The sequence below is a fragment of the Ctenopharyngodon idella genome, chromosome 22 (genome assembly GCF_019924925.1).
Source record: "Ctenopharyngodon idella isolate HZGC_01 chromosome 22, HZGC01, whole genome shotgun sequence".
Lineage (NCBI taxonomy): Eukaryota > Metazoa > Chordata > Actinopteri > Cypriniformes > Xenocyprididae > Ctenopharyngodon > Ctenopharyngodon idella.
In genome coordinates, this window is record NC_067241.1 from 20,401,742 (window position 1) to 20,425,550 (window position 23,809).

Genomic DNA, 23,809 nt, shown 5'->3' on the forward strand with positions numbered 1-23,809 from the left:
TTTTTGTCATGATTCGAACGTTTAGAAACAAAATTTATGAGACAGTTGTTGTCAGATTTCATTGGTGATTTCAAATATGAAATTTAATCGACAGCTTGACAAACAGCTTTGGAGAATTTGATGTTTCCCCATTCAAAGAGATAGGAGCTGCACTTGAATCCCCGAGAGGCGTTTCAAAGATGGCCGCCAAGTGAAATGACTTGTCTCAAAGGGACTTTGATTATATCAAAATGGGTAATGCTGTTTATATGTATAACAACATTACTCATTTTAATGTAATTTTTTGCACTAAAATAACTAAATCTAAAATAAAATTAATAAAAAACTATATAGACATAAAAACTAACAAAAGCACAACTGAACTAAACTTAAATTTTAAAAATATATAAATATAATTAAAACTAACAGTATCGCAATGATACTAAAACATCACTAGTTCATAGTTCATTACTATGAAAGTCAACATGGTTCATTACTATGAGGAAAAAGAAAAAAGAAAAGAAAACACCATAAAAAACAGTCCATATGCCTCAATCTCTCTGTTCATTCATAAAAGTAAATAACTAAATAAACACCATGGGTTTGGAACAACATGAGGGTGTGTAAATAATGCCAAGATTTTCAGGTTTAACTCATCTTTAAGGCCTTTCTATTCCACTAAAAGAGTAGAGTACAACCAAAAACAGCAGTGCACATTAAATGTGATCACCGCAAATAGGCTGTATGAACAATAAGATCCTTTGTTATAGACCTAAAGTACAGACTGTTCCTCACATTTTAGCAGGGCAATTTCCTGTCTTTTCACCATCCAATGTCACTTCAAAAGCTGTCCACCCTTTCAAAAATCACCTAGTCAAACAGGCTTGGCTGAACAGCGGTTCCCTCACTCCAGCAGCAGTTATTTCATTATTTTCCCTGAGGGGTTGATTACTGAGGGAGGTAATTTATGGGCCACTTCATTGCCAATTCAATGGGCACATCACCTGTAAATAATTGACACTCTTCATGTCCATTCCAACATCATCATATCCAAATCATATTGATGCATCTCTCTCTTCTCAGAGTGAGGTCAGCACCAAATCCCGCTCTAAATCTACAGCGCGCGCACACAGACACACAGCTCAATTATGCTCCTGGAAAATTCATTCATATTGTATGTTGAGCCATCCGTTCCCAAATAAGAAAAAAACTACATTTGCATTTCATGAGGAAAACACCAGTGCTTGCAAGGCAGAATAGTATTAAAGTTTAAAATCAGCTTAAGTTTTAGGCTTTGGTGCTGCGTAAATGAAATGTGCATCTGTTTTTTCTCATCTGTGCACGAGAAACACTTCCACGTCTTTGCAGCATACATGCTTAAATAGCAAGAAAATATCACTCAAACAGCAAAATGCCCTTTCTTTTTTGGACAACAAAAGGAGAATTAAAAAAAAAAAAAGTCCCGCTCGTGCTCCCGCTCGTAATGGCAGTGAATACCGACCAGCATTAAGCTTTTTTTTAGAAAAAGACGCAAAAGTACTAGGACTTGTAACCCGAAGTTCGTGGGTTCGAGTCTCAGACACACAGCAGGGGAGTAAATAAACAACATTCGCTTCCACTCTCTGAGGTGCCCTTGAGCAAGGCACCTAACCCTCAAATCACTTCCCGGGCGCCGCAGCAAAAACGGCTACCCACTACTCCGGGTGTGTTTTCTTGGTGTGTGTGTGTGTGTGTGTTCACTACTCACTGCTGTGTGTGTGCACTTGGATGGGTGAAATGCAGAGCACAAATTCCAGGTATGGGACACTATACTTGGTCAAGTCACATCACGTTTAGTGAAAAACAAACTTAATGCATTATTTAACAAAAACCCTGACCTTGGCCGTTGGTCTTCTGTGCACGACTAAGCGATGTGCGTGTTCGTGAGACTCGCAGTTCACTCTGTCTCGCCCAGAAAAAGCACACAAGTTGTGAGAAATCAAGATCAATAAACACGTGACACGTGAAATACAATCCCTAGAAATAAAAAAAAAAGTATCTGTGTACTAGAGTTGTCAAAAGTACCGACATCGGTACCTAGTTAGTACTGAAATTTAAAAAATGTGACTGTGCGCTGAGCGCTGTTGAGTGGATTTGTAAACACATCTGATTGGCCACTGTGTTCACGTGCTCATCGGATATGTCTGTGATTGGCTACAATGATCAATGCATGGTTTAAAAAGCACATGGAAGTGTTTGAATTTGAAAATGTTTTGAAAATAGGAGCGTTTGAAAGCAGGCATCTATCAGTGGACTGGTCCGCGATGGACGCCTGCTTTCAAACGCTCCCGTGTGTATCTGTGTAAGCGCTCAGTGAAGAGCGTCACTGATGACTATTTACAATGTTTTTGAAGTGCTGATCATTGAAGCCGATCACAGACATATCTGATGAGCCATGAACACAATGGCCAATCAGAGGTGTTTACGAATCTGCTCAACAGTGCTCAAAGCATCACATTTTTAAAATTTCAGTACTGATTAGGTACCAAAGTCGGTACTTTTGACAACTCTACTGTGTACTTTCTTCACTGAGTTGAATACCTCCAGACCGGAACTCCGGTTGTCTGATGACAGTCAGAATGACAGTTGACAGTATGGCTGCATGATATATCATTTTAGCATCGATATAGTTATGTGCGCATCTGCAATAGTCACATCGCAGGATGTGCAATGTCAACTATAGGGATCGTAGTTGATACGTGATCCGTATGGACCAGGCATCAAGGTTCAAAACGCACTTGATTCTCGGTTAATTGCAAAGTTTAACCATCACAGAGAGAAAATGTATCATTTGCATGTTAATTTACGTGAAATTAATGTTAATCAAACAATAAAATACAAATAGAATCTCACTTTTGTAGCTTTAACAAAGATTAATTATATTTAATTTATACAGTGAACATGCAGTGTTATTTTACATTTAATTACAATTTTTGTACCTGAATACTGTTAGACTTACCTGAAGAACATAGGCTAAAGCACTGTATCTTTGTATTTATCTATGCTTGTAATTTATTATTTTCTATGCAGATTCATTCCCCCATATCACCCCAATTATTCTAGAATGAAACAATATACAATATATATTGCATAAAAACGGAATATCGCAATGTCAGTTTTTTCCATTATCGTGCAGCCCTAGTTGACAGATGTGAACGTAATAACTTCTTGTTATGATGAACACAATAGATATATATTGACCTCAGAGAAGAAGGTACATGGATTGGATTTCATTTTGCATTTTTGTTAATCTTGATTTCTCACAAATTGTGTGCTTTTTCTCTCACGAATATCTATCGTATACCCCCAGAACACGTCACATGGGATCATTCTATGATACTTCTGCATCTTTTTTAAAAAGCTTGATGCTGGTCTCAATTCACTGCCATTATATGGACGAGTGCGAGAGCGACATTTTTTTTTTTTATTCTCCTTTTGTGTTCCATAAAAGAAAGAAGGGCATATAGAATTAGAACAACACAAGGATCAGTAAATTAGGATTTAATTTTGATTTTAGGGTGAACTATCCCTTTTTTCTCTAAAGTATACAATTGTAAAACTGCCGACATTTTATCTTAGAGCTGCAGCTGGGCCTGCAGAAAACAGAATGATTAAGGAATATCAATACTCTACTGCCTTGCAAGCACTGTAATGAAGGATTTAGTGTGTTGTCATTTGTTTTTAACAGCTTGATTTAGCTGGATTATATTTTAAACTCAAAAGTAAACATTTACTCTACAAAACATGATCAATTAAGTGAAAATGGAAAGAAAATAGCTCAAGATTTGCTTTTGTCAGATGTCTAATAGATAAGATCAACAGAACTACAATATTTTCCATAATTACTGTTAGGGAGAGAAAACACAACTTATACTTTTAAAGGTTTTAAAGAATTCTGACCCATTTTAGCAGAATAAATCCAGGATCAACACTGTGATCCCATGTCTAAACAAACCCGAATGATTAGGTATGAATCAGAGATCCGGTTTGCCTGAATTATCCCTGACCGCCAGCAGACATTGCCTGTTTCAGAGGCTGTTCATTAAGTCGCTCCTAAACCTTGAATTGATAGCCATTTTTAACTTCATAAAAAAGTTATGAATATTAATTTTCCAATTTGAATTGGCTCTTACCTCTCCTTTCCCATCTTCCCTTCAAACACACATACTAAAAATGGCTGAATAATTTATCAATTGGCTTCTTACACTTTAGACAATTAATTCAGTGATGCAAAATTAATTATGGGTAGTCCCTTTCCAAGCCGTCCTTTCAAAGATTGTAATGGAGCATTTGAAGGGAAAAGCTTTTTTTCCTCCAGTCAGAACTCAAGACGGCCGAATACATTAAAGTCCTCAATGTTTCATGTAACAGAATGACAGTCATGTAAAGCAACACTTATATCACAAGAGGTGAGACTCTACTTCTAAATGTGTGTGTTACTGAAGACAAAATCGGTTGTGGAAGGTGATAAAGTGAAACGAGTGAACGAGAAAGAGCACATGCAATGGGTAGAACACTGGCCCAGGTGCTGTCGTGCCCTAAATCAATGGCATCCACTCCTAGAGCATGCTGTCCTGCTGCCGGTGACTTGTGAGTGGTAAGAGAGCCTTGGCCTGTCATGAGGGTTATATATAAGCTATTGATTCCAGGAGCTCTCCGGCACGTCTCTCCGGCTGTGTCTGTACACACAGCATCGCTCCTCTCTGACTCTCTGACTGACAGCACAATGTTCACAGCGTGGCCAGACTGATATGTTCTGGATTTGGATTAATGACCTGTAACAGGGGGCCCTGTGTGTTTGCACCAGACACACAGAAATGATGGCATACACTGGTGTGGCATGATTATTATCACTGAGAATCTAACAATCACACATACATTTTATAAAAATATAAATAAATATTTAACAGGTTAATATAACATTTCCCATTCCATGACTAGTAAAATAATCACAACTTACTCTGTGATTGACACGGAGATTGGTAAAAAGGTTGATGGTGTTGCCACCCTTCGCACTGACTGTAGCCAGGCAAATTCTGCAGACTGAGCTGTCTAAGGAGCCGAAAAACTCCCATACCGTCGAGCTTACTTTTTTCGGGTGTGGACAGAGCCTCTCACTCTCCCGCTCGGATGACATGGTTCTTCTTGGAATAGCTGCACGCTGCGTCTTCTTCTTGTTTGACAGGTGTCAGCATTAAGGTGCAATACTGCCACCTGAGAGGTCAACCAGGTACTGGCGCTGGAGTATTTACAGGTCATGATATCATAAGCGTCCTATTCATTTTAAATATTGTGGTTATCGCCAATACCGGTATATTGTCACACCCTAAATTAACACGATGTCGATATTTCATGCTTTGAATATCACGATTATAACGATTATTACATGTATAAACAGACATGCTAAAGATTTGTGTATGTGTGTAATGATAACATCCTGTTGCTCTGTGTATATACAGAGGGTCACACACACACTGGCACGCTGTGTTCTTCCTGTGCCATTCCACCCCGCTGGAGACCTGCAGATGGAACAGGGCCGTGTCTGTGTGTGGCACTGAAGTGTGGTGGGGCAGGTTACTCGCAAAGCTCCTTGGAACATACCCAGGTCCTATTTTCCTATCATTCTCCTTACGTAACACAAAGACAACACCCTCAGTCTGGCTTCCCATCCACTCTCTTTCAGATGGAGCAGGACTGATCGTTTCCAGCTCCACTGTGCCAGGAGAGAGCCTGCTGGTACACTGCCTCTATGCCACCCACAGAACCAGCACCTTTCATCCAACATGATATATATGTATATAAATAAAACAATTAAATGAATATTCAGTGTTCAGTACAAGTTAAGCTCAATCAACAGCAATTTTCACTTGTCTCTTTCTTTTCTTAAAACAAAAAAGGGATATAATGGGAGTGAATGAGGCCGTAAAAGTTACAGTAGCCACAAGATGTAAACAATATGTGCGTTAACATGATTTTAGCCTGAAAACATTGCTTACTAACCATCACTGCATAAAGTTATCCAATTTTACAACTTTTTTACCATAACGTAATGCAATAAACCCTAAAATAACATTAAAATGATTTAAACAGCTTTACAACTCAAATAATAATAAAAAAAGTGTTTTTATAAAATTGTTAGCTTCACATTTCTGCTTTTAAATGCTCCAAAAATTAGCCCCATTCACTTACATTCTAAATGCATGAACCATAACTTTGATTTTTTTTTGGTCAAAATTATTTACCACAAATGCTGTTGAACTTGTAGTGAAGCAGAAATATTTATTTAATAATAATAATAATAATACTGGGGTCTTTCTCAGGAGAATCATCTAAAAGGCAGGACAAGTCTCCATCTAATCTCATTGGTGTGTAGGAGAATTGAGATGATCACACCTTTCACATGGAAATGCCCAGCACTATAAAGCAATGAGAGAAACAACGAGAGAAAGATAAAGCAGACATGGTGGGCTGAGGTAGCTAAGACGGCAGTATATGAAACTGGGAGGAGCAGGGATTGAGAGATACTGGGGGATTCTGGAGGAGTATAATCATTTAGCTATGCTATTGTGCATGTGCGTGTGTTTGGGTGAGTGTGTCTCCATGTCTGAAGAACAGTACAGGGACTGTTTGGAGCTGACAGGCCGCCAGTGTGCTGTGCACCGGTGCAGAAGCACTAATTGAATTAAGTCTTTATTATTACACTGCAGTGGCAGCACTTCTCCCCATTTCGGCCCGCTTGGCTGACACTTTCTCCTTGAACACCTGCTTGACATCAACTTTTCTTTCCAGCTTAATTATTCAACCATCCCCTTATTCAGTGGGCCTCTTCCTGCAGCTTCCACTTACACTGCCGGCATTAGTGTTTACACTTGGTCACGCTCTTTTAATTGTGCCTGAATCTCTTCAGGTTAACCTTTTTGCTCTCTGCCCATTGGCACATGGACAAATGGTATACAGAGGCATTTCCTGTGGCTGCTGTGCGGGCAACAGTTTGATCTCTCGGCAACAGAAGTCTGATCTCTACTGAAGGCGACTGAGGGAAAAAACTTTTTCTCATCGTGATTGGCCTGCAAGCTCAGTCTTAAAATTATAGCTGAAGGGTTGTCGTTCCAAACCTGCATGACTTTCTTTCTTCTGCTAAATGCAAAAGAAGATTTTCTGAAAATGTTTTTGTCCGTTCAGTCAAAATCAGTGGGGTCTGAGAGAATATTGGACCCTATTGACTTTCAATGTATGGCCAAAAAAAAAAAAAAAAAAAAGTATTCCATAGAAGAAAAAAGGTCATACAGGTTTGGTAACAAATGAGGGTGAACAAATGATGACGATTTTTTTTGGTCAACTATACCTATAAGAGATCATACAAATCAACCCTGATGCTTGAGGTGCCGCTCATGCTTCTTTCTGGCAAGGAAATGTTTCCCTAAACAGGCCCTAAACCATGTGACTGACTCTAGTCTGTCAGTCTACATCTCAATCCACACTGACGTTCTGCATTTTTCTGCACTCACTCTCGCCCTCCCTTTTTACTCTGTGTGTGATGTCCCCTCCCTTCTTTAAACCACATCCATCATAACTCAGCCCATCTCCATTTGACTCACTCGCTTTCTTCTTATCGACATGTTTCCATTTTCCTCTGCTTTATCCCTCCATCATCTTCACTCTCTGTCCCCTTTCCATTTTTCATCCACTCTCTTTCTCCTCCAATTGACTTGTCTGTCTTTCTCGCTGTCCTCGTTCTCTTTACCCTTCTCTCTCTATTTTCCCATCTTCCTCTAGGGTGTGAGTGGCTCTTGCTCAGGGGGCCAGTGGGTGGCATGGTTGCCCTTGGTCAGGCCCCAGGCTTGGCAGCTCTTTTATGGGGCATTGTGTCCTCTCAGGGTATGTGGATGAATGAGGGGCGTTGACGTCAGCCTGGCTAAACTTCAATCACTCTACCTGGGGAAGGTTACTGAGGTTTTGGCTAATAGGCAAAGCTGACATATCTGTGGCCTTCAAACACCTTCCTGCTTCACGCTTTCATCCTGTCTCTCTCTCTTTCATTTTGGTTCAAAACATATACACTGTAAAAAAAGAATTGCTGGTTTAACTTAAAAAAGTAAGTTACCTGGTTGCCTTAAAATTTCGAGTTCATTGAAATTAAAAATTTGAGTTAATACTATGAACGTGATTGGTGATCATATCATCATATCATATCATATCATATCATGTAACAGTGACAGTGTATTCTGGCAATTCATTTTGTTTACAAGCAATATAATAAATTGTAATGATGTATTTTATTTTATTTTATTTTATTTTGATGAAAATATATTTATATTATATAATATGATATATATACACAACTTTGTTGCTTTGATGCCTGCTACAGGTCTCAAAATAGTTGGGACGGGGGCATGTTTATCATGGTGTAGCATCTCCTCTTCTTTTCAAAACAGTCTGACATCTGGGCATCGAGGTTATGAGTTTCTGGAGTTTTGGTGTTGAAATTTGGTCCCATTCTTGCCTGATATAGGTTTCCAGCTGCTGAAGAGTTCGTGGTCATCTTTGACGTATTTTTCTCTATAGGTGAAGATCTGGACTGCAGGCAGGCCAATTCAGCACCCGGACTCTTCTACTATGAAGCCATGCTGTTGTAATTGCTGCAGTATGTGGTTTTGCATTGTCCTGCTGAAATACACAAGGCCTTCCCTGAAATAGACATCATCTGGAGGGGAGCATATGTTGCTCTAAAACCTTTATATACCTTTCAGCATTCATAGTGCCTTCCAAATCATGTAAGCTGCCCATACCGTATGCACTTATGCACCCCCATACCATCAGAGATGCTGGCTTTTGAACACTAATAACACGCTGGAAGGTCTCCCTCCTCTTTAGCACGGCGTCCGTGATTTCCAACAAGAATGTCAAATTTGGACTCGTCTGACCATAGAACACTTTTCCACTTTGAAACAGTCCATTTTAAATGAGCCTTGGCGCACAGGACACGATGGCGCTTCTGGACCATGTTCATATACGGCTTCTTTTTTGCATGATAGAGCTTTAGTTGGCATCTGCAGATGGCACGGCGGATTGTGTTTACCGACAGTGGTTTCTGGAAGTATTCCTGGGCCCATTTAGTAATGTCATTGACACAATCATGCTGATGAGTGATGCAGTGTCGTCTGAGGGCCCGACGACCACGGGCATCCAATAAAGGTCTTTGGCCTTGTCCATTACGCACATAGATTTCTCCAGTTTCTCTGAATCTTTCGATGATGTTATGCACTGTGGATGATGAGATTTGCAATTTGACGTTGAGGAACATTGTTTTTAAAGTATTCCATCCAATCTTTTTACGCACTCTTTCACAGCTCTGCCCATCTTTACTTCTGATACTCTGCCTCTCTAAAGGCTAAACATGTTACAGACCTGATATCAATTAACTTAATTAGTTGCTAGATGTTCTCCCAACTGAATCTTTTTAAAATGTCTTGCTTTTTCAGCCATTTGTTGCCCCTGTGCCAACTTTTTTGAGACCTGTAGCAGGCATCAAATTTTAAATAAGCTCATTTAGTGGATAAAAGTGGATAGAATATTATATTTATTTTTATAAATCTATATATATTTTGCCATCTTGAGAACGTTTGTTACTGCCACATAAGAATACAAGTATTCTTATATGCCCAAGCATTGAGTCCTGCATGTTTCTGTGCTCTCACTCTTCTGTGCTCTCACAAAGCATCATGCATGAGCTTGGTCAGACCTTAAAAACATGTTCACCATACACGCTGAGTGCAGTGGCTCTCAACTGATGCTTGATGAGATGGCAACACAAATGGACACACACACACTCTCACAAATGTGCTCACGACAAATAAAAACATCCAACTGAGAGTGCACTAATTTAAGTGTTGCTGTGGAGTGTGTGTTCATTTACTTGAGTTGTTACAAATGCAATTTGCTGTTAGTGTGGCTGGGACTGTGTGCCCATTTCTGTTGTCATAGCTTGGGCCCTTTCTCTACACTGGCGGTGCTGCTGTAGGTTTTAATCAAAGCTGTGTCTTTTGGAGTGCTCTGCTGGGAGCTGTGCTGGAGAGGTTGCTGGGACAGGAAGAAGGGAGGAGTAGCAAAACAGTGAGAAACACAGTGAAAGAGAAAAAGAGAGGCGTATTGCATGAGGCCATGAGAGTGGCAGACTACAATGTCATTGCAGGTCATCAGATGAGAGACACTTATTGTTTGATAGTTATGTAGGAAGCCCCAGAAAGCTGTGCACAACTTTAGCTTTCACAACAAGCCACTACAGAGCCATAAGACATTCAAACACAAGCACAGATTAACCAAAATGAGACTAAAGCCTAAAACTAGACTAGTTTCCCTTGAGAAGGTCAGGAAAATTTGTGTTTCACAGACATACTTTGTGATTTTAATCCTGTCTGAATCAAACATAGTGAGGGTTTTTCACAACCTCTGTAAAAATTGCTGAGCAAATTACCTGATGGTTTTTGGCTAAATCAGGAGTCCTCTGAGAAATGTAATCCTTTTCAGAATGTCTGTGATTATGGAACTTTTGTTTTTATACCTCCATTGACCACTGAAACTAAAGTCTCAGTGTGTTGCCTGGTACACCTTTATTATGGATTTTGACCATTTTGCCAACTTTCTAGGTAAAAAAAAAAAAAAAAACAGTTGGTACTACTACAGATGGTACAGTCAGGTACTACTGGAATCCTATCTGAAGTAAAAAAGAATTAAATCAGTAAAGAGAGTATGATCACATACTGCTTAGAACTGTAGTACTATTGTAAGGTATTGCCATCACTATAATTCTTTCGCTAATGTATACACTAAATGTAAAACGTTTGTTAACGTTTATTAAAATTTTATTAAAATGAATACTTTTATTCAGCAAGGATGCATTAAATTGAACAAAAAATACATTAAAGACATTTATAATGTCACATTTCTATTTCAAATAAATGCTGTTCTTTTGAACTTCAAAGAACATCAAAAAATCCCCAAAACATGTATCACGGTTTGCACAAAAATATTAAGCAGCACAACCATTTTCAACACTGATAATAAAAAGAAATGTGTTTTGAGCACCAAATCATCACATTAGAATGATTCCTGAAGGATCATGTGACACTAAAGACTGGAGTAATGATGCTGAAAAATCAGCTTTGCCATCACAGGAAATAACATTTTAATATAAATTAAAATAGAAAACAGTTATTTTAAATTGTTATAATACATTTCTTTCAAAAACATTAACAAATCTCACTGAACCCAAACTTTTGAAGGTAGTTCTTTTGAGGTAGTTATAATATAAATATTAAAAATATGCCACATGTATAGAATAAGTCTTGTTTATTTTACTGGGTACATGAAACATGCATCCAGAATACATACTCTCATCTTACTAATAATTACAGTCATCCCAAACCAGTCCAGACCAGAAGACATCCTCTGTTAATAATTTAACTCAAATGTCCTTTTTAAAACTAATCTTGTCCATTTAGCTCTAAATATGACAGCTGAGGTTACTAGCATATCCTTAAATTAGCATTAAAAGAATAGTTAATCCAAAATGAAAAACCATCATTTAATCACCCTAATGTTGTTCCAGAACCAGACCCATTTAATTCCCGCATAACCCTGCAAATCCAGTGATTAGTTCCTCTTCAAAAGCGCTCACTGTTTTCACCAGCTATCTTGTAAACAATACATTTCTAGGCAGACTCGTACCTTTGTCCTATTTTCAGTCAAGGACTAAGGTGTGATGAGAGAACAGTATTGCTGGATGCCTTCCAGAGACATACAGTATGACGTAAACCTGAGGCCAAGCAGTATAGTGCATGAAGCTGAGTGAAGGACAGGTGCTTCAGCTCACCCTCAAACAATAATGAACTAGATCCTGAATGCAAGTTTGTCTATAAATCATCCAACTCCATCTCACATTAATTTATGAACAAAGACACTTGGAGGGAGCTAACTGACAAAGCTAGCTTTTGTATTCTCGGAACAAACAGAACAATCCCTACTGTGACTTAAAAGAAGCATTAATAAAAATCGTTCAAACAACTAAAAAAGAAACAACTCTTTAAGATGTTTGTATAGATTGTCCTCTTTTTGCATTTTCTCTGACAATCAGAACGCAAGTACTATCAGGTCTAATCTTTGGATGTTCAGTGCTAATAATCTTATTTCTCCAGTCTAGACTAAACCGTTTTTCATTAAAGGGAGCATGCATGTCATTTTGTGTGTGCGTGTTTAAAAAAGTGCAGTGAATCCCGGCACTTTTTACGCAGTCAGCGCTGCGGGGCTTCAGCCGAGCTCACCTAAATCACAAGGCGGCTCCGGCTTTCATTAACACTTAATGCAGAGCTCTCCTTTTAATAGAAATGGAAAAGGAGGTGGCCGCCAGTGTAAATTAAAGTGCGGTGCGCTGGAGTTGTGGGAGATTTTCTGGGCTTTGACAGGTATGGCCTGAATTAGCTGTAGTGTTGTTCCAGTGGCCGGCGTGCAAGTGGTCCTATTGATTTTAACCATTGTTGCACTTCCTGTCTGAAAGGGAATGTTCATTACAGGAACTGAATGCATCAATCATGGCGCTCTGGCCTTGAATTCTTTAAAGCATACCTTAATAATCACTAAGAACTGCTTTATATATATATATATATATATATATATATATATATATATATATATAAATCAGTTTATTCCCTTGTTTGTACTGTGTTTTCATCATGCAACTAGTCTTTTCTTACAGTGTGTTTGTTATGGTTCTCTCTAGTGAATGATCTCTTGGTAATATAGAAAATTTATCACAAGCTTTGGACAGATTTATTCTGTCTGATCACAAGCTCACATGTTCTGTATGTACTGTACCTGACTGGGTGTGTGTGCTTGTGTATGTGTGTGAGTCCAGAGCCCCGGGCTATGCCTCCATACATGCATGGCATACTGCTTAGCTATTACACTCTCCATGGCCCATTGACCTCTGCCTCCCTTGTCTCTCCAACCTGGCCTGCCCAGAGGCTGAGTCAGTTCCTGTAGCCTGGCGCCTCAGAGCTGTTGGCTTTCACCAGGAAGGAGGAGGAGCAAATGGCATACTGCAAGAAAATCGCTTAACCACATACTTAGTGTCATAACCCTTGAACCTTGACCTCCACTATGCCTTGACCACGGGAAAGAAGTGTACCTTTCAGTCAAAGCACTGCTGTCATCTCTCTCTCTCTCTCTCTCTCTCTCTCTCTCTCTTTCTCTTTCTCTCTCTCTCTCTGCTACTGCTTCTCTTTCAAAAATATCCATGCAAAATGAAAACCACCACATGCTGATAAACAACAATATATTCATCAAACCATCCTATTTCTCCTTATGTACACTGTTGAAAATGACTGAACAGATAACGCAGCAAAACTTTTAAAAAACATCATGAAAATGCTAAACAAGAAGTTTCCTTCTTGTGTTTACTAAGGAATCAATGATTGCTGGTTACTGTAGCATGGCCTTGTTTACACCCAGATATATTCTACACCTACATCTTTCTCCTTTGACAGCCAATCAAAATAAGCCAAGCAATGGATAGTTTTCAGACCACCTGACATGGTTTGCTACAGTGCTCACTATTGCTGGTAGGCAGTGTTAATATTGTTTAAAAAAATAAATAAAAAGAAAACATTTTTGTTAAAAGGTACACTATGTAACCTTTTTTTTTGTTTTTTTTTTCAAAATTAACAAAATTCAAATAATCAATACATCATAAATCGAGCCTGGTCTCATTAGAAAAACATACCTGTGAGAACGTACCTGTAAAAGCGACACGGAGATGACATTTTTATTACTCAACAGGTGAGTAAGGTATTTTATTGAGCAGATAAATTGCCATATAGCTCTCTAACAAAGTTCATTGTAAAGCATTATCTGTTGGTCATTTCATTATGGGTTTGTTGTAGCGCTGTGCTGGAGTTTATTTTCAAGGAAGTACCAAGTCTAATAATGGGTCTAGCTACAGTAATGTCTCCATCTTTCCATCTAAACTGGTTATATCTCATAAGCCTGGTAGTGAATTTTTTATGAGCAGTAAGATAATCTCTCTCTCTTTTCTTTAGTTATGAGAAAGAACCATATTCAGTCTTTTTGACGCATTTTAAATGAGTATATCTGGCTTTATTTATTTATTTATTTTACTTTTAGAAGTGCTCTAGAGGGCTTTAAAGCTGCAGGACTACAAGCCACAAAACCCAAATTTTTATTTCATAGTGTCTCTAAAGGATCACTGTCTGGTCACCATTACGAATCCAACAAGACCTGAGCATTTGCTGTAACAGCCGCTACATACATTCCACTACATACAGCGCAGCACAAGAACTCCTCCCAACTTCCTTTTAGCCAGTGATAATACACATTACTCAGTGCAGAGCTGTAATGAGTGAGTGGAGAGAGGTACACTTTATTCATGGGCTCATTTTTTGTGTGTTGGAGATAAAAAGCCGACGGGGTGCTCTTCAGCTCATCTCTAGCAATTACACAAGGAAATGTCTTATAATTGGCTTTTGCTTTATGTCCAGCCATTATCAATGTCCCTTACAGGCAGAGAGAAAAATTGGGTGGAAGTTGGAGTACTCAAAGTCCATTTGCACATGAATTAGGATTGTTAATTTGGATGTGCAAAACTACATCTTTCAAAAACGAGTAGTTTGTTGGCTGACTAATTTTTCTGAAGGAGACCATGTATACTGTAGGCTGGCCTCAATCCAATTGTTATGGGGTGTTTATATAAGGTATGTTCTTGCTTCTTTAAAATCTGGACAGTTGACACGCAGTCTTAAAAATGCAGAGTTCATGGTGGAACACTAAAAACAACGATGCAAAACGTGATGCAATGGTCCATACATTGGCCATTTCATTGGTGAAGACAGTGCTTAAAGTGGATACATTTAAAACTGTGTAATAGCAGATAACAGCACATAAATTAAAACATCACCAAATAATAAAAAAAAAAGATAAATTAGTCAACCTCACAAATTGACTATAGGTGGTTGAGAGAGAGAGAGAGAGAGAGAGAGAGAGAGAGAGAGAGACTGTTTAATACACTATGAACAAGCGTGAAAGATGCTGGGATCCCTCATCAGCTTTGCTTTTTTTTTCTGTGCCGATGGCGGCCAGCACTTCCTGTGCACAGAATGGAGGAAAGCAGTTTCCAGTCTCTGGCACTGAGTAGAAAGGACTCTGAGCTGTCTAATAGTATAAGATCGGCTTTCTCTAATTGGGAGAGAAGTGGGACTTCCTTCTGGAAGCAGGCGGGAGATGGAGAAAGCACTGTTCTGTTTCAACAAACTGGCTAGAACAGGAGACTGGAGGGCTTAACCTGAGGCTAGGAAAAACAGACTGAAGAAACACACGGACTTAAACCCTGGCATGTACACACAGATACACAATGTGCCCACACTTTAAGCTTCTTAAAATATTACACCATAAGAGCCCTGACACTGTGCATTGGAGGATAAATTAAATGTAGTTTTTCCCAAAAATCTCCCCCACCTTCAAGTAACCTTCTTTCTCTTATCTCTTTTAATGATTGGTTACATCTACTGTATGCGCGGAGTGAGTTTTACTCTCGGGGACAGAAGCAACTCTTACATTGTGTCCTAACCAGGTGCGATAATTTCCAGAGTGCAGTATTTTTTCTGTTCTCACTGAAAGTGAACTACTCAAAAAACACATTCAACTATATTTAGTATGTATCAGATATGTGGAAAATAATTTTCAACCATTGATATTTTTGTATTTATTTTGCATTTTGTATAGTAAATGACAATTGCAAATATTTGATTTTAGAGTGAAATACATCACAGACATGTTCTTGAAAGATTTTGAGATTCACTCAATTACTACAAGTATGGTTATTTGTGAAGTAGTTTGCTGAATTAAAGTATTAGTTCACCCAAAAATGAAAATTCTGTCATCATTTACTCATTTACTCACCCTTAAGTCCAAACCTGTATACATTTATTTATTCTGCTAAACACAAAGGAAGATATTCTGAAGAAAGTTTGTAACTAGGCTGCTTTGGGGCTTCCATAGTAGGAAAAAAAAATACTATGGAAGTCAATGGTGCACCAGAACTGTTCAGTGTCCCACATTCTTCAAAATATCTTTCTTTGTGTTCAACAGAACAAAGACATTTATACAGGGTTGGAACAACCTAAGGGTGAGTAAATGAAAAATTCTGGGTAAACTATCCCTTTAAAGTGACAGTACAAACTCATCTCCCAAATCCTGCTGGCCAGGATGGGACAAACAGTCAGCGTGGTCGCCATGGCAACCTCTGTCCTGCCTAAATCTAAACCATTTGCATCAGCAGCATCATTGACGCTGGATAAGTGGCACTCCATTACACCTCAAATCCACCACTGCTGGCCTGGCTTACAGCCAATAAAGTCTATAGACAGTCTATTTAAAAATACACAAATCCTACTCTTGTGGGATCTGGGAACATGTAGATTCACCAGAGCTGCTTCAGACCCCAGGGTGAGCTATCACCTATAAACCAAGATGACAGACTGATTCAGGTGCATGCACGCATACGTTCGCTAACTTGCTCACTTTTCCCTCTTCAATGTCAGTCAACACCTACTTCTGCGCAGTTAGACACCTTCAGCTCACACATCCATTTATTAGAGGACGTTTAATTTGCTGTTAGATACGAACACATTACCATCGCACCCACAGAAGAAATGAGAGCAGAGCATCGAGCTAAGAGCTCTGCTAATAGGCTATTTGCAGTTATTATAGTCCTCATTAATAATCCATTACCTGTCAGGCTAACTCCTAAAAGAAGTAAACCTTTTGAAACTGCCATCAATGTCCACCAATATCAAACACCCAACTTTTAAGATAACGGCAATCCTCAAGTGGGTCGTTGGGGGAGTCTCCAGCTAATGGCTTCATTTGAGCATCACGGTGATAAAACCTGGAATTCTGGGGAAAGGGATTTCTAATGGTTAGTTGATAAATGGATACTCTTACCTTGTTTTAGGGGATGTTGTCAACCATTCTTCATGCTTTTCAAATGTAATCAAGTATGCTGCAATTTCCTGTCAAACAGAGAAGGCAGAAAGATAGGTAGGTGTTACTGTTACATAATATCAACAGCTTTTTAACACATTAATAAACTGAAATGAATGGCTTGTAAAGTGCATTTACAGAATTAAAACATGTATCATGACAAAATAAGCTTTTAAAAATGTGTGTAAAACATAGCCATCACAGTCATGAGTTCAAATCAAACCAGTTTACGAACATATTACACTCCTGCAAGCTCGGGAACAGCGCTTTGGAAATTGTATTCAGCGGATTTTGTGGACATATTTGCTCCCTCTTTGTCTGAAGCTCACATTATACTTTAAGAAGACGTGAATGACATGAATACCTCCTTTACAGTGGCTGTTTGATTGCTCTAACAAAAAAGAAATCATTTCTTGGGATGCACAAGAAGCATGACAGCAGATGATGTGATTTCTGGTACCGATGTTAACCCAGTCATCACTGTCACCCAACAAAAGAGACAAGTGGATGAGTGAAACGTATCCCATCATTCCTTCACAAAGCTAATCATGGGAAATGAAAGCAGACCGAGTACTGACAAGCAACCTCATGATTACCTGTGACAGCCAGCCATTCATTTCACACCGAGGGCATTTGTCATACAAAGACAGCAGGAATACGGAGGGACACAAATGATGTTATCAAACAAGAGTCCAATTATTTCCTGCACTTCACGTGTTGTTCTTGGTAAATTAAGGTGAAACAGAATAATTTTAAGAAAAGATTTGTAAAGACTTGCCACAACATTGCTGACAGAGACTTCAAGAGCATTTCTGCTGAAGTGATGTTTATTTACGTATGAGTTTCAGGCTGCTTTAAATTAATGCTCCAGGCAGATTCAACAGAATTACAACAGGAACATAACAGCAAAAAAAAAAAAAAAAAAATTATCCACTTTGATTTCATTACAAGTCATTTATTTGTCATTTTTTTCTGCTTTCAAATTCAAACGGGTTTTAATCTCATTGAAATCACTTAAACAAAATATCTCACTCTTAAAAAAAACTGTCAATCAATAAGCTTACTTTCTAGAACATTACACCAAGCGCTCTACATAATGTAAATCCATCACACTACAATCAATTTCAATATTCTCCTTGCATCTGAGGTTGACAAGATTTTATTTACTAACCTAATTAAACACTGTAAGTCTATCAATAATAGCCCAAATTCTACTCGATTCCCAACAACCAATGGTATTCAGATGCCCTTAGGAAGTGTAATATATATTTATAGTCAGTAACTCTACGGTGTAATCCTGTCACAGTTGGCAGTAGAGCCATCCCTCGGGGTACCAGGGTGCCAAGACTGGCAGTGCCCACACAGAGAACGCTAGAGCTGGCGATAGCCTGCAGGTGCTGTCTGAGAGATAGCGCCGTTCTGATTAACGTTCTGCCCTCCTGTCATCAGGGCCAGAGGGAAAGAGAGAAGGACGAGAGGAACAGGCTGTGGAATATGACCATGGAGAAGTGTAAGACAACCACTCCATAATGAAAAATATATACTTGCCTGGCTTGCCAAATTGAAAATGCTACAGATGAGCTACAATATTCTGATTTTGTATAAGCTGTAAGTTTTGCAGTAACTTACACTTGCACTTAAAGGGTTAGTTCACCCAAAAATGAAAATTCTGTCATTAATTACTCACCCTCATGTTGTTCCAAACCCGTAAGACTTTCATTCATCTTCGGAACACAAATGAAGATGAGAATGAACCTCATTTGTTCTCGCACACATCAAGCAAACATGATTGAGCTTCCATTTACCACAACTTATGTGTGTTGATGAATGTTTATATTTGAATAAAAGCCTAAATTCAATCTGTTCATCATATAAAGTTATGGAGTCTCTTCAGAAAATCTGGACTAAATCACTCAATTCATATGGATTCGTTTTACGATCGTTTATGAACTTTTTGCAGCGTCAAAGTGGTAGTTATGTAGTTGTGTATGGAGGGACAGAAAGCTCTCAGATTTCATCAAAAAGATCTTCATTGGTGTTCCAGACATGAACAAAAGTCTTACGGGTTTGGAATGACATGAGGGTGAGTAATTAATGACAATTTTCATTTTTGGGTGAACTAACACTTTAACTTGTTTTGCTAATGAAAAGAAAGAAAACTTACTAAACACTCAATCAAAACAGCAAATGCATGTACTGTAGTTAAGAAAATAAAATAAGTCTATCTTTGGTGCACGGGGCTAATTTACAATGGTGCTCATGAGTAATGTTTGTTTTACAAGCCAGATAGATAGCTGGGGGCGAAACTCCTTCATTGACCTTGAGGCCCATTTGAGATTCTTCTTCTTTATCGTTTTCCCATTAAAAGTCAACATGCCGACCTCAGAGCTGGGGGGATGAGCCGAGAGGCCCAGTCCAGTAAATAAAAGGCAAACGTCGGCATCCCCCACCCACTCCCCGAACAGATGTCGAGGATTATTCCAACCCCCCAATCAGCCATAAAGGTGCAATAACCTTACGGCAAAAAACAAACAAACAAAAACAGGCAAAGAGTCATTAAACAGCTGCGAGAGACAAAGTTTTGTGTGGTGTTATGAGCGGCTAGTTCTCGTTTGAGTTGATTTGGTGCAGTTGTCAAGATGGTGCATCAAAGTTTGGCAATCAGCTACTGACCTCACGGCCAGCCCTACAAGTGCTCTTTAAATCTTGGGTCAATGACATGTAAGAGTGTGCACGATAAAGAAAAGAATAGATCTTTAAAAATGTTCTACTTGTATTGCTGTTGGTTTCATATGGCTTTATAAAACTTTTATACCCATTTCAAAAAAAGTTTCAATTGTAATGTGGTGATTGATGAAACCAAATTTCTTAATTTTATTTAAGAAATCAAACTCTATAGAGGTGGCACTGTAAGAACAAATATATAGATAATAGAATAGATCTGGAAAAAAAAATCACATCAATGAACTACTTACCACATACAGTTTTGCTTAAAGTCCCCCTGTGGTGAAAATCCATTTTTTAATGTTGTTTATATGTCTATGTGGTGTTTTCAATACGTTTTAAGACAAATCATGTGCAAATTCATAAGTCAGCAACATTGCTGAGTGTTTTCTCCTTAAAACTGCAGTGATCTAAAGTTTAAAAAATGTTGTTTGAAACCGCTGGTGTCTGTGACGTCACAAACTACCTTGTAACCAATCATGTCAAAGTGCCGGCGGGCTTTAGCATATCATTAACTGACCATGCAAGGGAGTCTCAAAAGAAGTCAGGTTATCCCGGTATATTTTTCTGTTGATATAAAATATCGGGTAGATTTAGCAATATAGCGGGTGTATGATATATATTACAATGTGATGATGAACTATATGCCTTTCTCCATTGACGTTCTGAGTTGTTCAAAGCGTTTCTAAGGAAACTGATTTTAGAAGACAGCTGTCTGACTCAGAGATGGCGAACGGGAATATGGTTTGTGTAACATTAGCAACACATTATTAGCCATTTGATAATGTAGTCAAGCAAAAGGCTAATCATATTAATTACCGTTATGTGTCCAACGTTGTAAAGAGCGATACGATTGTGCAGCGTTTACCTCAGTAAGTTGACTGAGTGGATCTCTAAGCTGATGTGACTGAGTGGAGGAAGAGCTAATTTGCATATTCATTTATCCGCATATACAAAGATGAGTTTTAAGGGATAAAATTATTGACTACAGGGGGGACTTTAAGTCAAAAGGTAGCAAATAACCTTTATAAACCAAGAACAATGTGCCACAGAGCTGACTGAACATGCGCCTGACATCTCTGCACCGTATTCTAGCATTACTACAAAGGAGAAGAGGACCTTGACATTGGAGAGTCTGTAAAATCCATGTATCAGGAGCTTACATCAGAAAAGCTGATTACTGAGAACCGTGTCTACGCGCACCTGTTTAAAATGCTCTTAATATGCTAAATGGTGTCACCTCTACAAGGAGAACTAGCTCACATGAAACACAGCCACCTTTTTTTCCCATGTCCTCTCCTGTTTCTGTCTCCATCTGAGGGCAACGTGTAAACGAGAACCTCTGATAGGCACGTCTCTGATTCAATTTTGAAACGCCTCCCTGATAGGATACCGGACAACAACGGCCTCAATTTTCACTCAAACTGTCACCGCTGACAGCTAAAGCAAGAGGGTCTTTTGTGAACATAAGAAAACGTCTGGCAATTTAAAATAAAATATGACATGCATATTTCCCTTTCTTTGTTTCTGGTGTAGAAAACTGACACAATAACAGCGTAATGCAAGCAAACACAATTTTGCCCAATCCTTCCCTCCTTTTTAAATCAGAAGGAGACAGAGAAGCAGCTCTGATAAATGCAATTCCCATCACATTTCTCTAGCGCACAAGACGCTGCTTGTATTGGCAGACATTTGATGAGGTGTTTGTTCCAACGGTAGTATCTGTGTCCCTGGCTGACCCACGGCGTGAATGTTTGTTGTCTATACCTTCTGCTTTTGATGCTTAGATTGATGTGGGTAAGGAGAGGCGTCGAAAGCATCAAAATTCGCAGTTTGAAGTGAAAGTGCTGATCACTTAAAACAATGATAGACATTCCATTAAAAGTGGAGATAGGCATCTCTCTTGCATTATCAGACACTTGTCTCTAAATGCCATCCATAACGCATCTCCCTGTTCCCATGATCCATTGAGCATTTGAGACTAAAAAGCTCATAGACACTCAGGGGAACAAACTCCTCTATTTGAATACTAATATTCCATTAAGTCTAACATGGCACTTTGGGGCTGTTTAATTTAAAGGTGTCTATGTCTGAGTGTGAAACAAAAAAGTGACTTGATCAAATGGATTCATCATTCACAGCGTGAATTTTCATGGGTTGTGCATATGTCAACCTCATTCTTTCAACCCACACTGTTTTCCACTAGCACTTCCAGACTTCATTGTACTTCTCTGAAAAGACTCCTATACTGAAACACACTTTCAAGCTTTCTGCCGCGTTCTACTCAGTTATAAAGACACAAATAAGTCCTAGATATAGTGGAGTGAGTAAATGGGTTACAGAGGGCCTTTACAGTATAAGATAAATGTTCTTGAGAAACAGATGCGAGCACACAGGATATTTGCTTACTTTATATAGAACTGTATGAAATGATGATGCATTCATTAGATTGAATAGTGAATAAAGAGAAGAATAAAGTACAGTGGGGTCCAAACTTCTGAGACCAAACTGAAAATCTGGGATTCAAAATGAAATTAAATGAAATGCTCCATCAGATCATAATTATGTTAAACAAACCTGTGGAGTTCATGCAGCTGAAGTGCTGCTGTTGTAAAAGCATAAGAGGGACAATGAAAATACAAAGAAAATCTGAATTTCATCTTAATTTTTCTATTAAACTTTTCATGATTTGTTATAAACATTGTACTAAATCAGAAAAAAATATGGGCAGATTACTTGCAAATTATAGTTCGTTATTGATTACAAATTTTTCTGACATTTTGATTACTTTTAGGTTCCTCACTTAGATTTAAATGCTTTTTTTTTTTTTTTGGTTTTTAAATATTAATAAATTATTTGAAAATAAAAACAATCAAAATAAAACAATTAACCTCAAAAAAAGAATAATATTTTATTTGTTTACCTGCATGTCAATGTGACAATTATCCAACATCAGAGAGAACTGTAAACATGCAAAAGTGTTGTAAAATTACAGAAAAATTAACTTAAAAATTTCAGTGGTCTCCAAGTCAATATTTTAGGTCAAAGGGACAAAAAAGTTTGGGAATCCCTGCATTACGTGAACAAACAATAATAAACATGAAAACAGCAACGGCATTACATGTAAATTCAAAGATTTACAGGTTTCAAATATATATTTTTGTCCAAATTTAGAAGCATCACAAATTTATTTACATGATATTTACATGGCCATTCTATAATTGTGAATACACTGTAAAAAAGAATATTTGGTTTAACTTAAAAAAGTAAGTTACCTGGTTGCCTTAAAATTTTAAGTTCATTGAAATTAAAAATTTGAGTTAATACAATGAGGGCGATTGGTTTAATTACCAGAAACTCAAAATATTATGTTATCTGAACCACATTAATTACCTAAGTTGATTTGACAAAAGAAAAAAAATGTTCTGATAACAAATCATGAAAATAATTTTTTACAGTGTATAGTCAAAGCTAAACGGAATGACACACGATAGGATTTTTATGAAAAGAAAATGTAAAAAAGTAAAAAGAAGAATTAGGGAGAATCAATAAAATATGAATTTACTGCCAATAATATGTAATCATGTTATCCATAAAAAAGTAACCAGTCTAATTAGGAGCATTTTAAAACGTAATTTAATTTAATTACAAGTACAAATTTTTTGGGAGTCTGATTATGTAATCCAGATTAATCAGTTACTACCAAGCACTGTATATATACACAATCCTCAAACTTTTAGTGCTTGGTATCACACAATATATGATTCTGACCTTGTTCTACACTTGACAGCAGGAAGTCTGTGCAGGAGGGGAAGATGGATATGAGGGAATGGGGGGCAGGATGAGCCTCTCAACTGATTCTATTCCCCATGATACCTTGTTGTCACTGGAAAGTGAGGTCATCTGATATTTCCTGCAGGGCAACCCATGAAACTGACCTGGCCAGGGCAGGGTGCAAATGGATTTGAGGGAAACCGGGGGAGAGGATTGAACTACCCAGGCATCCCTTAGGGCG

The 23,809-nt window shown here is 38.2% G+C and overlaps 1 protein-coding gene across 17 annotated transcripts in view; it reads right to left on the reverse strand.

The window, feature by feature from the left end:
* The window catches only part of camta1a (calmodulin binding transcription activator 1a), a 394,274-nt gene that overhangs the window by 201,753 nt on the left and 168,712 nt on the right, over nucleotides 1-23,809 (reverse strand). For all 17 annotated transcript variants that reach the window (XM_051880160.1, XM_051880166.1, XM_051880173.1 and 14 more), the window contains one exon: nucleotides 17,032-17,099. In XM_051880160.1, coding sequence (XP_051736120.1) covers nucleotides 17,032-17,099 — 68 coding nt within the window. The remainder of the gene's footprint in view (nucleotides 1-17,031; nucleotides 17,100-23,809) is intronic.